This window comes from Stigmatopora argus, chromosome 18, assembly GCF_051989625.1.
Source record: "Stigmatopora argus isolate UIUO_Sarg chromosome 18, RoL_Sarg_1.0, whole genome shotgun sequence".
In the NCBI taxonomy this organism is placed as follows: Eukaryota; Metazoa; Chordata; class Actinopteri; order Syngnathiformes; family Syngnathidae; genus Stigmatopora; species Stigmatopora argus.
The window spans coordinates 3,488,518-3,507,008 of record NC_135404.1 but is presented as its reverse complement, the minus strand read 5'-3'; the positions used below and the strand labels follow the sequence as shown (position 1 = coordinate 3,507,008).

The 18,491-nt window shown below is 40.6% G+C and overlaps 1 protein-coding gene across 2 annotated transcripts in view; it reads right to left on the bottom strand.

Moving 5' to 3' along the window:
- radil2b (Ras association and DIL domains 2b) overlaps positions 1-15,927 on the bottom strand; it is a 34,285-nt gene extending 18,358 nt beyond the window's left edge. For both annotated transcript variants that reach the window (XM_077626633.1, XM_077626634.1), the window contains exons 1-5: positions 15,429-15,927; positions 8,121-8,299; positions 6,032-6,206; positions 3,312-3,544; positions 1,642-2,078 (exon numbers count right to left, since the gene is read on the bottom strand). In XM_077626633.1, coding sequence (XP_077482759.1) covers positions 1,642-2,078; positions 3,312-3,544; positions 6,032-6,206; positions 8,121-8,299; positions 15,429-15,508 — 1,104 coding nt within the window. In that variant the 5' untranslated portion in view covers positions 15,509-15,927. The remainder of the gene's footprint in view (positions 1-1,641; positions 2,079-3,311; positions 3,545-6,031; positions 6,207-8,120; positions 8,300-15,428) is intronic.
- Between the last annotated feature and the right edge of the window lie 2,564 nt (positions 15,928-18,491).

Genomic DNA, 18,491 nt, shown 5'->3' with positions numbered 1-18,491 from the left:
ACAACCATTCACATTCACATCCGCACCGCCACTGAATGGAATTCGACCCCAAAATGCCCAATTAAGAATTCAGGCAGAAGCAATAAAACATCAGGTGGCTCAGGGTAAAGTTTGAATCAGTAAATCAACATTTGGTACGAAAATCTCTTTTTTTCACATCTGAAAAAAATGAGATGTGTTGCATATATCTGTCATTGATAAACTATCTCCAAAAAACTAAATTCAATTGGTACATCCATGTCGCACTTGCACATATGTTTAGCAGGTTTGGAGGTTATGTGGAGAGCAGTTGCTGTACTATAAACAATTTTTTATTTACTTATTGTCAGTGTTTTGTTTGGGGTGGGAGTTGCCTGTACTAAATTACTTGTATTTCTGTTCATTTCAGTAGGGGAAGATGTTTGGAGTACAAGTGTACAAGATACAGTGGTACCTCGACATACGAGTGCCCCGACATACGAGCAATTTGAGATACGAGACAAATTTTGATATACGAGCATACGGCGGACGCGAGAGGCTGCTCATAAGAATATCATGGGCACTGTCTTTCTAGTCGCAACTCCCTCGTGTAATGTTTCTACGAGCACTGGGCGGAGCGTTGGATTTTTTCAGTGTTTTTTCCCCCGTTAGTCAGTGCGAATGGCGGAGCCATCGCTAATACGAGAGGAGTAAATGCTACTTCTCATTGGCAAGCGGTCGTGCGTTATCCTATTGTGAGGACTTTTGTGTGCATCATTTTGGGAATATTTTGAAGGGAAGACAAAAGCTAACAACCCATAGGTAGCATCTGAGAGTCAGGGTGGGGGTGGGGCAAATAGAGCCAACCCGGGAGAAGAAAAGGTATCAAAATTTAAAACAAAATTAGAATTAAATTTAGTGTAAGGTTAGATTAAATTAATTTTTGAGTGTGTCTGCATCGTAATCCAAGTTCATTTAAATTTGTTTATGTTATGTTACGCGCGCGTTGCCGTGCAAAAAAGTCTCCCCCTCTCTCACTCCCTCTCTCCTTCCCCTCCACGAAATCCGTCTAATTTTAGTACTATTAAACACATTTGAGTACTATTAAACCACTAATTATTTGATACTTTGTTAATAGATGGCAAATTAGAACAAATAAAAATGTATTTCCAATCAAATATCCTGTTTTTGGTGTTTTTTTCCAAGGTTGGAACGAATTAAGTTGTTTTTAGTTCATTTCTATGGGAAACGTTTATTTGAGTTACGAGTAAACCGGAGTCCCGGAACGAATTAAGCTCGTATCTCGAGGTACCACTGTACATAGAATAAATTAAACTACTCAAAACACCAATGTATTCCAAATTAAATTAAAACTTGTTAAAGTCAACAAAGTTAATTTCGGCGAGGCCAATTTGGCTTGTCAATTGTAAATCTGATCACAATAAATAGTTTGTGCTTCCATCGCTGTCTGTTAACTGTGTAGCCTTAGCTGTGTGGGGTAAGTAAATTGTGATACTTCATACAAAACCTGCCAAATTTATCATGCACGAGCTATACAAGATTGGGAAACTTCCCCACTGGTATAGGTTCAATTAAAAAAAACAGTGAATAGCGGTCTATACATTATATGTATGTGACGAAATAGCAGAGCAGAGTGCATATGTGTGTTCGTGAATGAGATACCTGTACAGGGCTGCGGCCGTGTAGTAGTAGCAGGTATGGAGAGTCATGAGGTGGGTGAATGGAGTACTGTGTGGTGTTATCGTCACTACTTTCCGTCTCCTCCCTCTCGAACTCCTCTCCTTCCTGCTCACCTCTCGGCCTCGACGGACAGAGAGTCTCTGTTTTAGCCTGAGAGACACCATCCCCCTTTGAGGGAACTGCAAGTTCAATGTCATCCAGCTCTGCCCTTGCTTGTGGGTTCTTATGGCTCTCCACTGAGGTCCCATTCATGGAGAAACATTGATCCTGAGTTTCTTTGGTCTCTGAATCAGCATCTATAAGGTCCATTTCACTTTTACTCCTCCAGAGTTTATGGTTTGGACTGCTTGATCTCGATATAAGAGTGGAATGAACTCTGGAGCGACTCTTCTGCAGCTTGCGGGCTTGAGCATTGATACCTTTTAGGGGGATGGATAAACAAATACAGGAATTGTCTTGAGCGTGGGCTGTGAAAATATCCTACTATATGTTACATACATTAAGGGTTAATGCATTAATGTGATGCGGTGATAAGGCATTCCTCCTGATGTTAAGTGCTGTGTCCGAAACTGTATGTGAACCTATATGTGTTAGTACTATATAATCAACCCAGAGAGTCCACAAAAAGGAAACAGACGTTGTTGGAAACAAAGACACAGCTCATGGAAACGAAAAATGATCACCCCCACTGATAGAAGACTATCACATGTTGTGCCAGTTGTAGAAGCAAAATGCCAAACAGGACGCACTCTTTTTCTGTGACCACAGCTGTGTCAACTAAAGCCAGGGTTTCCAGTAGAAATGATGTGGTGCTAATAATATCCATGGAAAGATGGGGGTAGTTTTGTATGGCATCATGCTTTCTGTAAGTGGATGACTTGTTTCCATGCAAAACATTTGGAGTAATCCCTCGAATATGGCAGCTTCAACTATCGCAGCTTTACTACATAGCGTTTTTATTCTGGGAGAATTTTTTTTTGTTAATTACCGTATTTTCACGACTATAAGGCGCACTTAAAAGTCTTAAATTTTCTCCCAAATAGACAGGGCACCTTATAATCTAGTGTGCTTTATATATGGAAAAAAATCAAAATGTGTCATTCATTGAGGGTGCGCCTTATAATGCGGTGCGCCTTGTAGTCGTGAAACTACGGTTCATTTTTTTGTAAGTTCATAAAATTGTGAAAATCCACGCTGAAACTCGCAAGCGAAAGCCACTCCCCTGTCCTCCGCTTGCTACTGGGACTCAGCACTAAAGTAAAAAATAATATATATATATATATATATATATATATATATATATATATATATATATATATATATATATATATATATATATATATATATATATATGTATATTTGTTTGACCCTACTTCGCGGTGTTTCGTTTAACGCGGCCATGTCTGGTCTACATTAACCGAGATAATCGAGGAATTATTGTAGAGCATTATGAAATGAGTGTGTTCTGAAAAAAATCGGGATGTGCCACTCTAAATTAAAGCTAGCATACATCGATGAATGCGATTGGGTCTTTGGAAAAACAGGATAATTCTTGGTAAGAACTTAAAAATGTTTTCGGGGCGACAATGCTTAACTGAAAAGCCCAGGCTCTGAAGCTGGCATACAGCGGGAAATAACATTGGGCACCCTACCAGCAGTGACAGTGTCCTTATCTTTGGATGTCTGCTCTTCCACCAGGCTCCGCCTCTGAATTTCAAAGCGTCTCGCAAGGCCCTCCCTTGGTTTCCAAAGTGACTGCAAGAGGAGTGGCTTCTCATTGTCGGCCACAACTCTGAACCCTTCGGTTTTCCACTGACCCTTGCCAATAGAACCAATTGTGTCACAAAGAACATAGAAACACGCCTCTTCTTTTTTGAGGCCATACCTGAATGAAATAATTGGCACCATAAAGGAAAAAAAAGAATGCAAAGATGTCAGACACACAAAGAACATGTTACATTTACAGTAAAATACTGGCAAGTCTGGTTGCTGGAATTTTACTGTTAAAAATTAATGTAAAAAACATCACATTGCTTCAGTAAACTTACATTTTTATCACAGATTTTTTTTAGATTAAAAAAAATGAATATCCTGGTAGTAAAATTTAATATTGTTAAGTTTTATACCTAGATAAGCGGTACAGAAAATTAATGAATGAACACGTTATAGTGTAATTAACATATCACCAGATTTGTGGATGGTGAGATTTTGTTGTAATCTTCGCATCCCGCGTTTTATGTCTAGACTCAAACTAACATTGTTATCTTTGTAATCAAACATGCTAACTACCGTATTTACTCGCATATAAGCCGCCTGTGAGTATAAGCCGCACCCTGAAAGTTGCCTTGAAATGTTTGAATTTTACAATTTCTCGCATATAAGCCGCCCCCCTGATTCCCAATTTTCACCTCCATATTCATGGTTTTAATAGGGAGTACAAATGTGTTACTTTGAAGGGAAAATCTTAAGAAAAATCATCAAAATGATATATCTGAGATACTGTATGAATCAAAAGCACATTATTAGGGTCAATATAATAAGGAAGTTAATATGCCTGTCTTTGTAAATGCAAAATATCAAATTCTTCAATTTGAAAAAAGAAATAAGTCTATCTTGATGAGAACCTGATGCTTTCTAAATTACAGAAATTACAATTTTCTTACCAGAAGCTTAAGTTGTTGTGACAGCCATATTGCTTCAAATCTCAAAATATTTCAATTCTTTCGACGGTTCATATTACTCCAATAGTTGTCACTTTCGAACAAGAAATAAAATGAAAAAAAATCAAGGTGGAATTTTGTTTTATTTCAAAATCAAGGCTACTTGCGTCTGGCGAAAAAAATGTAGACGGCAGCGCCCCGACCTCACTAACATGGCTGCGCCCCCGACCTCACTAAGATGGCTGCGTCCCGACTTCCCTAAGATGGCCGTGCCCGACCTCGCCAAGATGGCTGCACCCCGACCTCCGTGACCGGACGTTTGGTCGAAAGACGTTTGGTCCCCAGACGTTTGGTCGACCGGACGTTTGGTAGAACGGACGGGCCGTCGACCGGACGTTTGGTTGTCGGGTTCGCTTGCTGTCAAATTATGAGAGAGACAGACAGAGAGTTTACTGTTGAAAGTGAGCAACCAGGTAATCTCTTGCTCTCAAAATTATAATCATGAGAGAGAGAGAGAGTCCGTTCTACCAAACGTCCGGTCGACGCCCCGTCCGTTCTACCAAACGTCCGGTCGACGCCCCGTCCGTTCTACCAAACGTCCGGTCGACGCCCCGTCCGTTCTACCAAACGTCCGGTCGACCAAACGTCCGGGGACCAAACGTCCAGGGATCAAACGTCTTTCGACGAAACGTCCGAGTGCCCCGACCTCACTAAGATGGCCGTGGCCCGAGCGAGCAGTGACGTGAATGTTTTGCGTTTTATGCAAGATACGTTTTCTTCATGAATTTCATTCATAGACGTCAAAATACATTTTGTTTAGCGTTTTATCTGTTTATCTTTTCTCTATTTTGAAATAAATGACCGTATCGGCATTCGCTTGCATCGTGACGTCACGGTGCACGCTTGGGCGCCATGTTTTTCCTGACATCATCGTGTCACGGCGGTTGCATTTTTTTTTGCAAGTCGTGTTTTTGTGCACATATAAGCCTTACCCTCGATTCAGTCATAATTTTTTTGTCCGACAAAATTGTCTTATATGCGAGTAAATACAGTACTGCTTGAAGGACTGTTCGACAATTCAGGAGAAGTACTGTATGTATTGAAGGTTGGGAAAACACTTCCTATAGCTAGTCTGTCTACCTTCAGCTGAGAGTGTAATGGCACCTTAAGATAGACGAATCCCAGTTGGTCAATTCAGAACCTATTACAATTCAATCTATAGTCAATTCAAGTTTTAGGAAACAATACTAAGGTTCCACAATATTTTAGCAGTGTATTTTATCATGCAAACATGAAAACGTTACTCTACATGTCGACTTTCACTTCTGTTAATCATTGTGTTACATTTTGGGGGCTGAAACCCAAGTAAAGACAAATAGACATTTTTTCTTTCACTGGGGAACCTCCCTGCCAACACTGGCTGTCTTTCACACAAACTGTGGTTTGTGCTACATTTTCAGAGCTATTAAATTGACTATTTGGCATGGATACACACCATGTGCGCAACACTGCAGTTTTAACGCAATTGATAGTACATTTAGTCTGCTTTGGTTTTTGAACAGTCCATTAAGTATAAACATATGTGTATGGTTGACTGGTTTTATAAACAAATTGTCTGTACAAAAAAACAGGAAGTATGGCCAAACAATCACAGAAACACATATGTGAACCAACATACACGTACAAATACACAACGATAGCATACCTCTCACCTTTCTAGGGCTTCTTTGACCAGCTCCTTTGCACTAGAATGTGTCGTTGCCAGGACACTCTTATAATGAGCTCCTTTGCAGATTTCACTTCCAAAGATCTTTAAGATTCCAGGAGCACTTAACTGATTTGATAGCTCAAATGGGTCATCCACACCTTCAGCGTCAACGACATCCACTGTTAATCAAGAACAGAACAAAAAGAAAACAAAATAGACACACATTCTTAGTGTGTTTAATGGGCTCTCTTTATAATAAGGGAACGGACATCGGTGCAATGCATTTCGTTGTTCTCTTTTATTGCAGTTCTTTATTTGATAGATTTTTATGCATACCACCTGGCCCTTACGTGTGGATGATGTATTGGCCTTAGATTTTTTAACCCGTCATTGAAGGGATAATAGCAAACACACTCAAGTTAGTGACACACAGATGCTGTGGTTTTTTTTTCCCAGTGGCTATAGTGCTTTGTAGGGATGTAGGCTGCCTGTTCAGAGTCCCCCTCCAGGCAGCCCCTCCACCTTCATTTAAGGGAATTTAACCTGGAGGCCCTTTAGTTACGAGCCACATTTTTACTCGAGATCCACATGCACAGTAGAGTAATAAGTGTTGGGAAAGTTAATTTTCCACACCAAAATAAATATGTTTATGTTAAAAATGTTTCTGATTGTCTGTGCTGTTCGTTTCTGTTGGGTTTATTCTGGGATGTTTCTATATGTTTTGTAAGCATTTATAATAGGTAATAAAGCTATAAATTAATTTATGCTTTATGTTGGACCAAACAAGAGGACACTTTCCCCCACAGCTGCTTTCGAGGCCAGTTAATTGTTTTCAGGACTATTGACGGCAACAAACCCCTTGTTCCAGGCCAAGGATGCTGATCTACGAAGGACTCATAAATTGCTTTGACTGGGATGCCGGCAGTTTACCTTATAAAGAAATTATTATGCTTATACTGCAAATTCTTACGCAGGTGTTTTGGTTTCGATCTAATATGAGCAGTTGTTTTTTTACCTTAAGGGTGTTATTCAGTTAGCTTATGCAATTGTTTTGAATCAGATTACATTAAATGTTTTCAGTATGTCGCGACTAAATAGAGAGAAGAGTATGCCGCACGTCAGATATACTTTTGAACGAAACCGCGTTATGAGTGATTTCTCCTTGCAAGTTGTAATCAGTTTATGTCTACGATGTCTTCCTGTTTAATTAAATATTACTAATAATGATTAAATGGTATTAATCATTATTCCACCAGTTTCCCTGCATCTTGCCCTTCAGGTTTTATTTTGTTCATTGGAGTCTTTGTTATTTTTCAGAATTTTCTGAAAGCATTAAAGTTTTATTAGTGCACCGTCACTCCCCGTCTTGGCCTGCTTCCCTGCATTCAAAATCCGCAAAATTTAACAATATCTTAGAATGTGCCAAAATAAAATAAATAAAGTCCCTTTCATGCGTGTTGGTCATAGTTTCCATAATGGCAAGGTGTCACTGCAATACATGTTGAATTCACATGAGATAAATGATCAAAGTGTAACAGCTTTGACCTTACATTGACTGTGATCCAACATTATATCCTTTCAAACTGTGACCAAATATCATGCCTTCCTGTTTGTTCAGTTGTCTGTTACAAATTTGTATTTACTAATCCCTGGAAGAGAAGGTCTGATGACTGGATGTGTTTTTCAACTTTGCAAAGCTTCTTAAGACGGCATTGTTAAAGTCCACCCCAAGAGGTTAAATATGTCCCATGACTAATGACGCCAAATGGGCAAACAAATGGATGAATTCTGTTTTGAAATATCAATTTCTAGTCTTCAATCAATGTAACGCACGTTTTGGTGATTCTAGGAAGAAGCCAAAGTACAGAAAACACAAAAAGAAAGAGGAAGAATAAGAAAACTCCACACAGCAAGTGCCAAAATGAGATTTAAGTAGCAGATGTGCTAACCACTGGTCCAAAGTCCTGCCTGCTTTGAAATATCTCTAAATAAACACTTTGTTAACTGATGCACTTGCACATATGCAACCACCCCACAAAAAACCTGGACATTAACGCTGGAAGAAAATAAAAGAATTTCATGAGCTGACGTACCACTTCCTTTCCCCATTTGGGTGGACATGGCCACAGGGAGCGAGCCAGAGGCGGCGCCACGAAGGAAGACTCCTGAGAGGCGGTTGGTGTGGTGACGGATGCGGCTCTTGGAAGGCTGTCTGAAAGCCACGGCCTCGGCTGACCTTCCAATGGATGAACTGCCAGAAGACGTACTTGACCTGGAAAACAGAAAGAGATGAAACTACCTGAGACAATAAATCCCATTGAGGAAACAACCAGGATGCTCGAGAGAAGACTGTGACATTGAGAGTGAAAAAGATTTTTCTTGCAGTTAAAATAAAGCAACATAGTACTATAAGCAAGATATCAATATGAATACAAAATTATACGTAGCTAATGCTATCTATAAATAAATGTTAGTTTTCTGCTTTAGTTAAGATCATACATACAATATAAGCCCCACTTTCCTTCACCATTCCTCTCAGTTGTACGGGTAGCTGAATGAAATAATGAAGTTTTTTTGCACCAGTGGGCAAGCCTGTAAGCTTCTTACTGCAATGGTTCCCTGCTCCAATACCACATTGTTTTGATCTAAGATTTCTCACTTGCAAAAATACAAATTGGATTGGATTGGATAACTTTATTCATCCCGTATTTGGGAAATTTCATTGTGACAGTAGCAAGAAAAGGCATAGTTATAAGTTAGACAATACAGTCGCAAAGGCTGCACAACAACAAAGCAAAAGCAAAAAATACAAAACAAATCAAAGTAAATGGAAACTGGAAAATAGAAACGAAAACTGGAACCACACACAGGAAGTCTTCCACAAGATGGGGAACTTCTGCAGACTGGGACCGAGGTAGAGAATATGCAGAGTCACTCTTCCAAGCTTATCCGCACAGTTCCTCAGTAGTCTGGAGCTGAAGACAACAGTAGCAGAGTAGGGCACCTTGACTCCGTTGCTGGTAAGCGCCGACAGCTCTTCCATCTTATCCCACGATGGAATGGTTGGTCAGAAGCGTTGCCTCTTCTCCCGGCACTTTTGTCCAGCTCCGAATCCCCGGCGGCACCGAGGTGTTGCTCCTTCCGCTGCATATTGTAACAGCTAGTCCCATGTGTGTAACAGCTAGTCCCATGTGTGTGACAGCATAGGCATGGCTGAATGGTTCCAAAAGAGAAGTAGCCGAAAGAAGCCAGGCTAACAGAACAAGGAAAGTTGTAAAAACATTAAAGTAAAAAGTATAAAGTACAAAGTAAAGTCAAAAGGAATGTATTAAGAAATATTAAAATGTAATTTAAAAAAGATAGAAGGGCTGTAAATCACGAAAAACATAAGAGTGTACAGAGCTACTTCCACTGGCTCCCGCGTGAACGGCGCCATCTTGGAAAAAAATGAAGAAACATTGAAGCATTCACATTTTCATGACTGCCTCGAGTGTGCAGCGAGGACAGAACCCATGATGCGAGAAGCAGGAAAAAAGGCCATGAAGGTGCTAGAGCACAACTCAGGATTTTAATGAAAAAGAGTTGTACAAAAAGCTGGGACTAAAGTTACCAAAATACAGTGGTACCTCGACATAAGACTGCCCCGACATACGAGCAATTTGAGATACGAGTAAAAATGTTGAGCAAATATTTATCTTGAGATACGAGAAAAATTTTGATATACGAGCAGACAGCGGACGCGAGAGGCTGCTCATAAGAACATCATGGGAACTGTCTCTCTCCCCGCAGCTCCCTCGTGTGATGTCTCTACGAGCACTGGGCGGAGCGTTGCATTTTTTTCAGTGTTTTTTTTTCCTTTCCCGTTAGTCAGTGCGAATGGCGTATATACTACTTCTCGTTGGTGGTCGTGCGTTATCCTATTGTGAGGACATTTGTGTGCATCATTTTGGGAAGATTTTGAAGGGAATACAAAAGTAAACAACCCTCGATAGGTTGCATCTGAAAGTCAGGGTGGAGGCGCGGCAAATAGAGCCAAGAGAAAGAAAGGTATAAAAATCTAAAACTAAATTAGAATTAAGTTTAGTGTAAGGTTAGATTAAACTTATTTTTGAGTGTCTGCATCGTAATCCAAGTTCATTTAAATTTGTTTATGTTATGTTACGAGCGCGTTGCCGTGCAAAAAGTCCCCCCCTTTCCCCCTCTCTCTATGTCCCATCTCTCTCCCTTCCACGAAATCCGTCTAATTTTAATAATATTAAAGACATTTTAGGAGTATTAAACCACTAGTTATTTGTTACTTTGTTAATAGTTGGCAAATTAGAACAAATAAAAATGTTTTTCCAATCCAATATCCTGTTTTGGGTGTTTTTTCAGAGGGTTGGAATGAATTAATTTGTTTTTAGTTCATTTCTATGGGAAACGTTCGTTTGAGTTACGAGAAAATCGACATACGAGCTCAGTCCCGGAACGCATTAAGCTCGTATCTCGAGGTACCACTGTAACAACACAATGGGGAAGGTGCACACCGAACGAAGAGGCAGCGGAACTCACAAAATCCCATACAGCAGAAAAACGAAGTATACCCCGAGAAAAAACACACAGGCCCAGGGAGAAGATGCAAACTCAACTCAGGTGAACTGACTTGGATTTGAACCCTGGACTCGAGAGCTGTGAAGCCACATGCTAACCACTTGCTACCGCATGAATGTAAATGAATAAAATTGATTTAGAATTGACTGCAGTTTATCCTAATTCGAATTACAAAAATCAATGGCCTTTATCACCATGTCAATAGGCTAAATAATCGTTCACATTTTCTTAATATAACTTGAGGTTTGTTTGGAATTTTTGAATGAAATAAAAAGGGTCAATATTTTTGTGAGCCTTGTAGAATGTTAACAGATAATTGTGAAAAAGTTGAATTTCATTTTTTTGTTCAAGAGCCTCCTATAGTCAGGAAGATACACTTTATCCTTGTCTCTTTTTGTATTGACACTCAACATTTTTACACTTGAGGAGTTACAACTTCTGTGCAATGTGAGCATTGTATTACTGTATTTCATGTCTTCTGTTTTTAAAAAGAATTCATCACATATACCATAAATATAAGACTATATAGTTAAATCCAGTGACGGACCGTGAATTTCAAACTGACGCCTTCAGTGCTATGTCTGAATCAATCCAACCCTCAAAAACTATTTTATGGCTATAAAACCTTTACTGCAGCTACAGCTGTGACACATAAAAAAGCATCAATAATAACCTCATACAATTGAAATATTATTTAGGAATGTTGTCCGACCTTTCTTAATGATGTCCAGCTTTTCTTGAAAAGTCCGTCTTGAAAATGCCTTTGACAGTAAATCTGCAAACAAATCAATTTCTTCTCCTCCTTCAGCCATTGCGGGTTGACAAAACCGCTATTAAATCAACACAACTATTAATTTGTTTGTGCAGCTCGCTAGATAGTTTGGTAGCTCTGGCTAGTCCACTCTATCACTAGCCAATCATAGTTTGTGAAAGCGATGACATATCCCTACGCCTGGGAGAAGGCCTTGGTGTCGCCAACTCGAAATCTGATTGGTTAAAGTCAGTTTTATCGACGCTTATTTTATGCTGCAGGGCCTGCAGAACTGATTGTGAAGGCCTCCATGTAGATTTCTGACCCTGGCAACAAATAATGGCTGAAAAGTGATTGGTTAAATCCCGAAATATGAAAACACAAATCTCGAAGCAGCGCAACCAGGGGAAAAGCAATGAAAGGAAGCTGACATACAATTTGGAATAATTTAATAAGTATTCATGGACAAAACATAATTAACATCAGTCTGTGATTCAGATATTTTTTTAGGCCAGCAGAGAAGGCCTTGCAGGCCCTGATGGTCCACCACTGGTTAAATCTCTTTACTATGCCACCTCGTTGCTATGCCAATCTCGTTATTATGCCACATTTGCTCGGTCCCGACAAAATTCAATACAAAATAAATGTATTATGCCACCCCTAATCTCGCAACTATGCCACTATTTTGTGTGTGTTGTATTTTATGATTCATTTATTTTTCATATTTAGCCCACAACATCAGCTCAGAAACGCAAGAGGACCGACTTTACACTGCAGGAGAAGAAGGGGGTAATCGATGCTGCGAAGGAGTCAAATCAGTCCAAGTTAGCCAGGGAGATAAGCAAGAAATTGGACGTCGAAGTTAAGAGAACCACCGTGAAGGGCATACTCAGCAAGAAGGATGCAATCGAGGCGATCAGGAACTGTTTTGCGAAGGCCAAGTACGTTGAAGAAGAGATCCAGACTGAGCCGGAGGATGCTGAGCTACTCAAGATCTGGGAAGCTCTGCCTGCCAAGGAAAAGATGCACGAGAACGAGGCGATCAGGCTATCTGACTTTCTCGAAGCTGACGAGGGCCTCGCGACTGGTGGGTCTTTTAAGCTGGAGGAGATTGCAAAGCAGAGGCTGTGCCGCGAGGAGCCGGTGGAAAACGAAGACAACGAGGTACTAATTGTCGGGGACGAAATCGTTCCGTTCGAGGAAACCCAGCACGCATGCAGCACCATCCGGACGTTCATGCAGCAGAGAAGCGGGAAACCCGCTGTGATGCAAGCGTGGGATGAGTTAGACAATGAGATGCTCAAGATCCGCCAAAAAAAGATACGCTAGCCGACAATTTTTGAGAGCTTTGGGCTGATGGATAACATGAGAAAATCAAGCGTTTTTTTTCCCCAATAAAACAGTTTTTAAAACCCCTCGTTACTATGCCACTCTCGGTACTATACCACGTTTGCTCGGTCCCGACGGGTGGCATAGTAATGAGAATTGACTGTATATCAAATCAACTTGAGACCTGCACTAGCTTTATCCTCATTAGGGTCGCGGGGGGTGCTGGAGCCTATCCCAGCTGACTCCGGGCCAGAGGCAGGGGACACCCTGAATTGGTGGCCAGCCAATCGCAGAGCACAAGGAGACGGACAACCATTAACGCTCAGTCATACATACGGGCAATTTAGAGTGTCCAATCAGCCTACTATGCATGTTTTTGGAATGTGGGAGGAAACCGGAGTACCCTTAGGAAACCCATGCAGGCCGGGGAGAACATGCAAACTCCACACAAGTGGACGTGACCTGTATCTGAACCTGGGACCCCGGAGCTGTGAGGCCGACGCGCTTTTATAGTGTCCAATCAGCCTACCATGCAGCCTACCATCCAGAGAAAACACACGCAGGCCCGGGGAGAACATGCAAACTCCACATAGGTGGACGTGACCTGGATTTGACCCCAGTAACCCAGAGCTGTGAGGCCGACCCGTTAACCACTCGCGGCACCGGGCCGCCCTTTATAAAACTTAAATCTGTTAATTTAATTATGCAATTATAATTAACACTCTAAAGTTGATTTTTATATAAGTATTTATTGCAATATATTGATGACTATAGACGTCATATATATATATATATATATATATATATATATATATATATATATATATATGTATATGTGTATATATATCATATATATGTATGAGCCTGCAATAAATACTTAAATAAAGATATGTTTGTTCAGTTATGTTGTTTATTTTCCAGACCTGCACGTGCTTTAAGGTTGAAATTAATAAAGACGTTATGTTGTTTGCTTTGATGTCTTCTCCCTTGTTGTTCAAAGATCAACGTTGCGTGGGCAAAAGATCCCAACGGTTTTCTGTGGTGTCTAAACATCCATTTTCTAATGTTTGTCCTAGCCCTGGATTGGTCACCAGCTAGTCGCAAGGTACACTTAAGAAAAAGGCAGGGCTGCCAACTACTCTGGAATTTTGAGAGTTTACCCCGGACAAGCAACGCAAACTCCGGGACTTCTACCAACCTCCCTAAACTCCGTAAATCCCCAAAAACTGGCACCGAATTTTTTTTTGAAGCAACCATTTCGTGCCAAATTTCCAATTTAAATGCCTCGAAATGCCCACCATCCGCCATCTTACTTACGCATTTGATTTAGCTGCACTGAAAACCAGCTGAATTCAGCAACACGAGTGCATTGTGAATAATTCAAGCATGATAATAGTTTGATTCAAATTGCCCGTTATTTTTATTTTTTTTTACATTTTATATCGAATTTGTGCGAATCGCATTCACTGCTGATGAAAACATAAAACTCCTAGAATGGGGTGAATGGGGTTTGGCAGTGCTGACACCTTAACACCACCAACCACGAAATTAAATCATCATTCAATCAAAATTAAGATGAAATAATAATGATAATGAGTGGTTAGCACGTCGGTCTCGCAGTTCTGGGGTCCTGGGTTCAAATCCAGGTCGGTCCACCTGTGTGGAGTTTGCATGTTCCCTCTCGGGCATACGTGGGTTTTCTCCAGGTACTCCGGTCTCCTCCCACATTCCAAAGACATTTATGGTAGGCTGATTGAACACTCTAAATTGTCCCTACGTATGAGTGAGAGTGTGAATGGTTGTTTGTCTCCTTGTGCCCTGCGATTGGCTGACCAACAATTCAGGGTTTCCCTCGCCTCTGGCCCAAAGTCAGCTGGGATAGGCTCCAGCACCCCCCCACGCGGCCCTAGTGAGGATAAAGCTGTTCAGAAAATGAGAAGAGAGATAATACATATTAATGAACACATATATGTAAAAATGTAAGATTATAGCCAAAGCTGGGATGAGCGCCATCAACCCTCCACCCCACCCTACGACCTCTAGTGAGGGTAAAACGGTTCAGAAAATGAGCTGAGATAATATAACAATACGTACATTTAAATTACTCCCAATGATCCTCCTCCAATGGGAATGTTTCGTTGAAAACTAAATAAATAAAACAATCCAGGAGTAAAAGAACATTTACATTCAACAAAAAGGCAGATGGGGGATTTGGACTCCTTAGAACTGTGAAGGCGGCTGAGTGGTTAGCGCGTCAGCCTCACAGTGGGGGGACCTGGGTTAAAATCCAAGTTCGGATCTTTCTGTGTGGAGTTTGCATGTTTTCCCCGGGCCTGCATGGGTTTTCTCTGGGTACTCCGGTTTCCTCCCACATTCCAAAAACATGCATAGTAGGCTGATTGGACACTCTAAATTGCCCCCAGGTATGAGTGTGAGTGTGAATGGTTGTTTGTCTCCTTGTGCCCTGCGATTGGCTGACCACCAATTCAGGGTGATTCCCACATCTGGCCCGTAGTCAGCTGGGATAGGCTCCAGCACCCCCCGCGACCCCAGTGAGGGTAAAGCGGTTCAGAAAATGAGATGACATAAGAACTGTGAGGCAGATGTACAAAAACTAGGTGGCACTACTGTGATGTATGACCATCGATATTATTCAGTTCATCTTTGAGTTTGTGTTTTGCCCAGGCTGCTGCATTTATCATGAAACATGAGAATAAGTTAATATACCTACCTAGAACCATTGCTGGACTTCTTTGCCAGCCTCATTAGGCGTCTTTTCAGAGAAGATGTAGGAGATGGAGGTAAAGCCATCAGTGGAAAAGAGTGTAATTCCTCAGCGGATCTTAAACTTGTAGGCTTTCTTTTCTACTTATTTCCAATCAAAATGAAATGTCCCTGCTCGTTTTAAAGTCTGCGTGGGTTGCATCATGTCCTGTGAGAGCTTCGCTTCATTCCTGAGATGCTTCGCGGAGGATCAGCGAAGTAACGGCGCTCATCTTCTGACTCACTGCAGATGTTTCTCGGCTCGCATTCAGGCTTTGGGAACAGCTGTTCCTACTTCTTTGTATGCAAACTCTTCCACTCTGACAGATAAAAGTGGATGAAAGAGTTGCGAATACAATTGGCTGGTAAAATGTAGTCACGTGATTCCAGTAAGGAACAAGCTTGCTCTCCAGATAAATCCACGTTCGAACTGTTTGGGGAAGTCAAGTGCGCGGAAATCACACAAACTAGACGAATCATACCCGCCCATCTACAATTAAAAGTTGAAAATAAGACATTCCTCTTGAACGGAAGCTTATTGCATTCACCTTAAAAATAAAAAAATAAAAAAAGCTCTGGTCGTTTTTCAAATTAATTTATTTTTGGGGTTGTTTTTTCAATTAATTTTTTTTTAAACCCCCGTTTTTCAAATTAATAAATTTTCTGGGGTTGTTTTTTTTAATTTTTTTTCTTCCTCGTTTTTCTTTTTTTTTCTTTCCTCGGGTTGTTTTTGGAATTTTTTTTCCCTAGACAGGTGGGCTGAGGAAAATAATTAATTCAAAAAACAAACCCAAAAATTAATTAATTTGAAAAACGAAGAGAAAAAAAAATTCAAAACACAAACCCAAAAATTAATTAATTTGAAAAATGGAATTTAGAAAAATTATTAATTCAAAAAAAACAACGCCAAAAATTAATTAATTTGAAAAACGAGGAAGAAATATAAAATTAATTCCCCCCAAAAAATTTTTTTAAAAAACGAGGAAGAAAAAAATGAATTCATAAAACAACCCCGGAAAATTAATTAATTTGAAAAAGAGAATTTTGAAAAATAATTAATTCAAAAACAACCCCAGAAAATTAATGAATTTGAAAAACAGAATTTTGAAAAAGAATTAATTCAAAAAACAACACCAAAAATAAATTAATTTGAAAAACGAGGAAGAAAAATATTCAAAAAACAACCCCAGAAAATTTATTAATTTGTAAAACAGAGGATTAAAAAATATTTAATTCAATAACTCCAAAAATAAATTAATTTGAAAAACGGCCAGGGCTTTTTTTTTTAATTTTTAAGGTGAATGCAATAAGCTTCCTGTAATATATTGATAATGATAGTTGCCTCGGGTTATGGAAGAGTGTTTAACCACGCCCCTGGAGCCGTGGGGTAGCACAGCGTAACCCGGAAGTAGTAGTGTTGTGTGTCCGGTTTGTGTGTGTGGGAGTTGGAGAGTGGCAATAAAGAGCTACACGTGTTTTACCCTGGGCTCCGCCGTCTATTACTGTTATGGATATATTAACAGTTATATAACCTGCAAAGTTATTACAGTGGCGACGAGGATGGGATCCCTTTCCATGCGGTAGGGATTAAAAAAATTTCGGACGAAGAGATTAAGGCGTTACAAGGAGGTAACGTGACTTTGCAGACTAGCATTAGCACGAGTGCTAAGCTAACGGCGGCGCTGCATCATGGCCAGATTCCTGGGAAATCTCGGCGAATACGAGGCAGTTAAAGAAGATTTTGAATCTTACTTGGAACGTTTTGAGCAATGGATGATCATCAACGAAGTGGAGGAAGGTAAAAAAACCAACGTGTTCCTGTCTATAATTGGTGCAGAGGCTTACGGATTGTTAAAACACCTTTGCATACCAGAGAAGCCTAGTAGCCTCTCATATGAGGTGCTAAGTGGAAGATTAGCATCTCATTACAACCCGAAACCGCTGGTGATCGCGGAGCGATTCAAGTTTCAAAAGAGGAATCAGAGAGAGAACGAGTCTGTGTCGGATTATATCGTGGCGTTGAAGCAGCTATCCAGCCACTGCGAATTTGGTCTCCAGTTGGATGAAGCAATGAGAGACAGATTTGTTTGTGGATTGAGAGTGGAAGCTATTCAGAGAAGATTACTCACGGAGCAAGATCTAACATTTAAAAAAACATGTGAACTGTCGTTGTCCATGGAGATGGCATCAAAGAGTACGTTGGAGTTCGCTAGCAAAATGGAAGAACCTGCCACATTAAATAAGATTGACCAGGAAAAGACAAGCAAAAGTGCATGGAAATACCAACCAGCCACCAGCGATTGGAAAAGTAAAACCACAAGTGGAAAATTCAGACCACAGAGAAGAGAAAATCACCAACCCTGTTACAGATGTGGACTAAGCAACCACGCCGCTCATGAATGCAGGTATAAAGGAGAGACATGTTACAAGTGTTCAAAAGTAGGACACATAGCAAGGATGTGTAAAACTAAAAATTGGCAAGGACACACGCAGTATGTAAAAGGAAATAAAAATGAGACAACAGGAAATGCGGATGATGAACTGTGGGAGTCATATCGCTTGAATGCCGTGTATCCCACAAATGCTGTCGGGAATTGGAGGAAGGAAATGACAGTACAGGTCATATTAGAAGGAACTCCTCTCGAGATGCAACTGGACACAGGAGCAGCTGTAACACTGGTTTCAGAAATTGTGTATAAGAAGCATCTCTCTCATCTGCCTTTGGAAGTAAGTAAAGTGCAGCTGTCAACTTTTTCCGGAGAGAACATTCCTTTGATGGGACAAGTGACGGCCAAGGTAAAATATGGGACCCAGAGTGGGGAGCTACCATTAGTGATCGTAAAAGGTGACAGACCAGCGCTACTTGGCCGTAACTGGCTCAGGGACTTCAAACTGGACTGGGCACGCATCTTCTCAGTTGTACCAGCAAGGGGCGGTAACGATGCAGATGAGGAGTATGGTGACTCAAAGCCCAAGAAAGTGTGTGCAGTACCCCGTGAGCAAAAGCACAAGCGCTCCAAGGATTCACAGG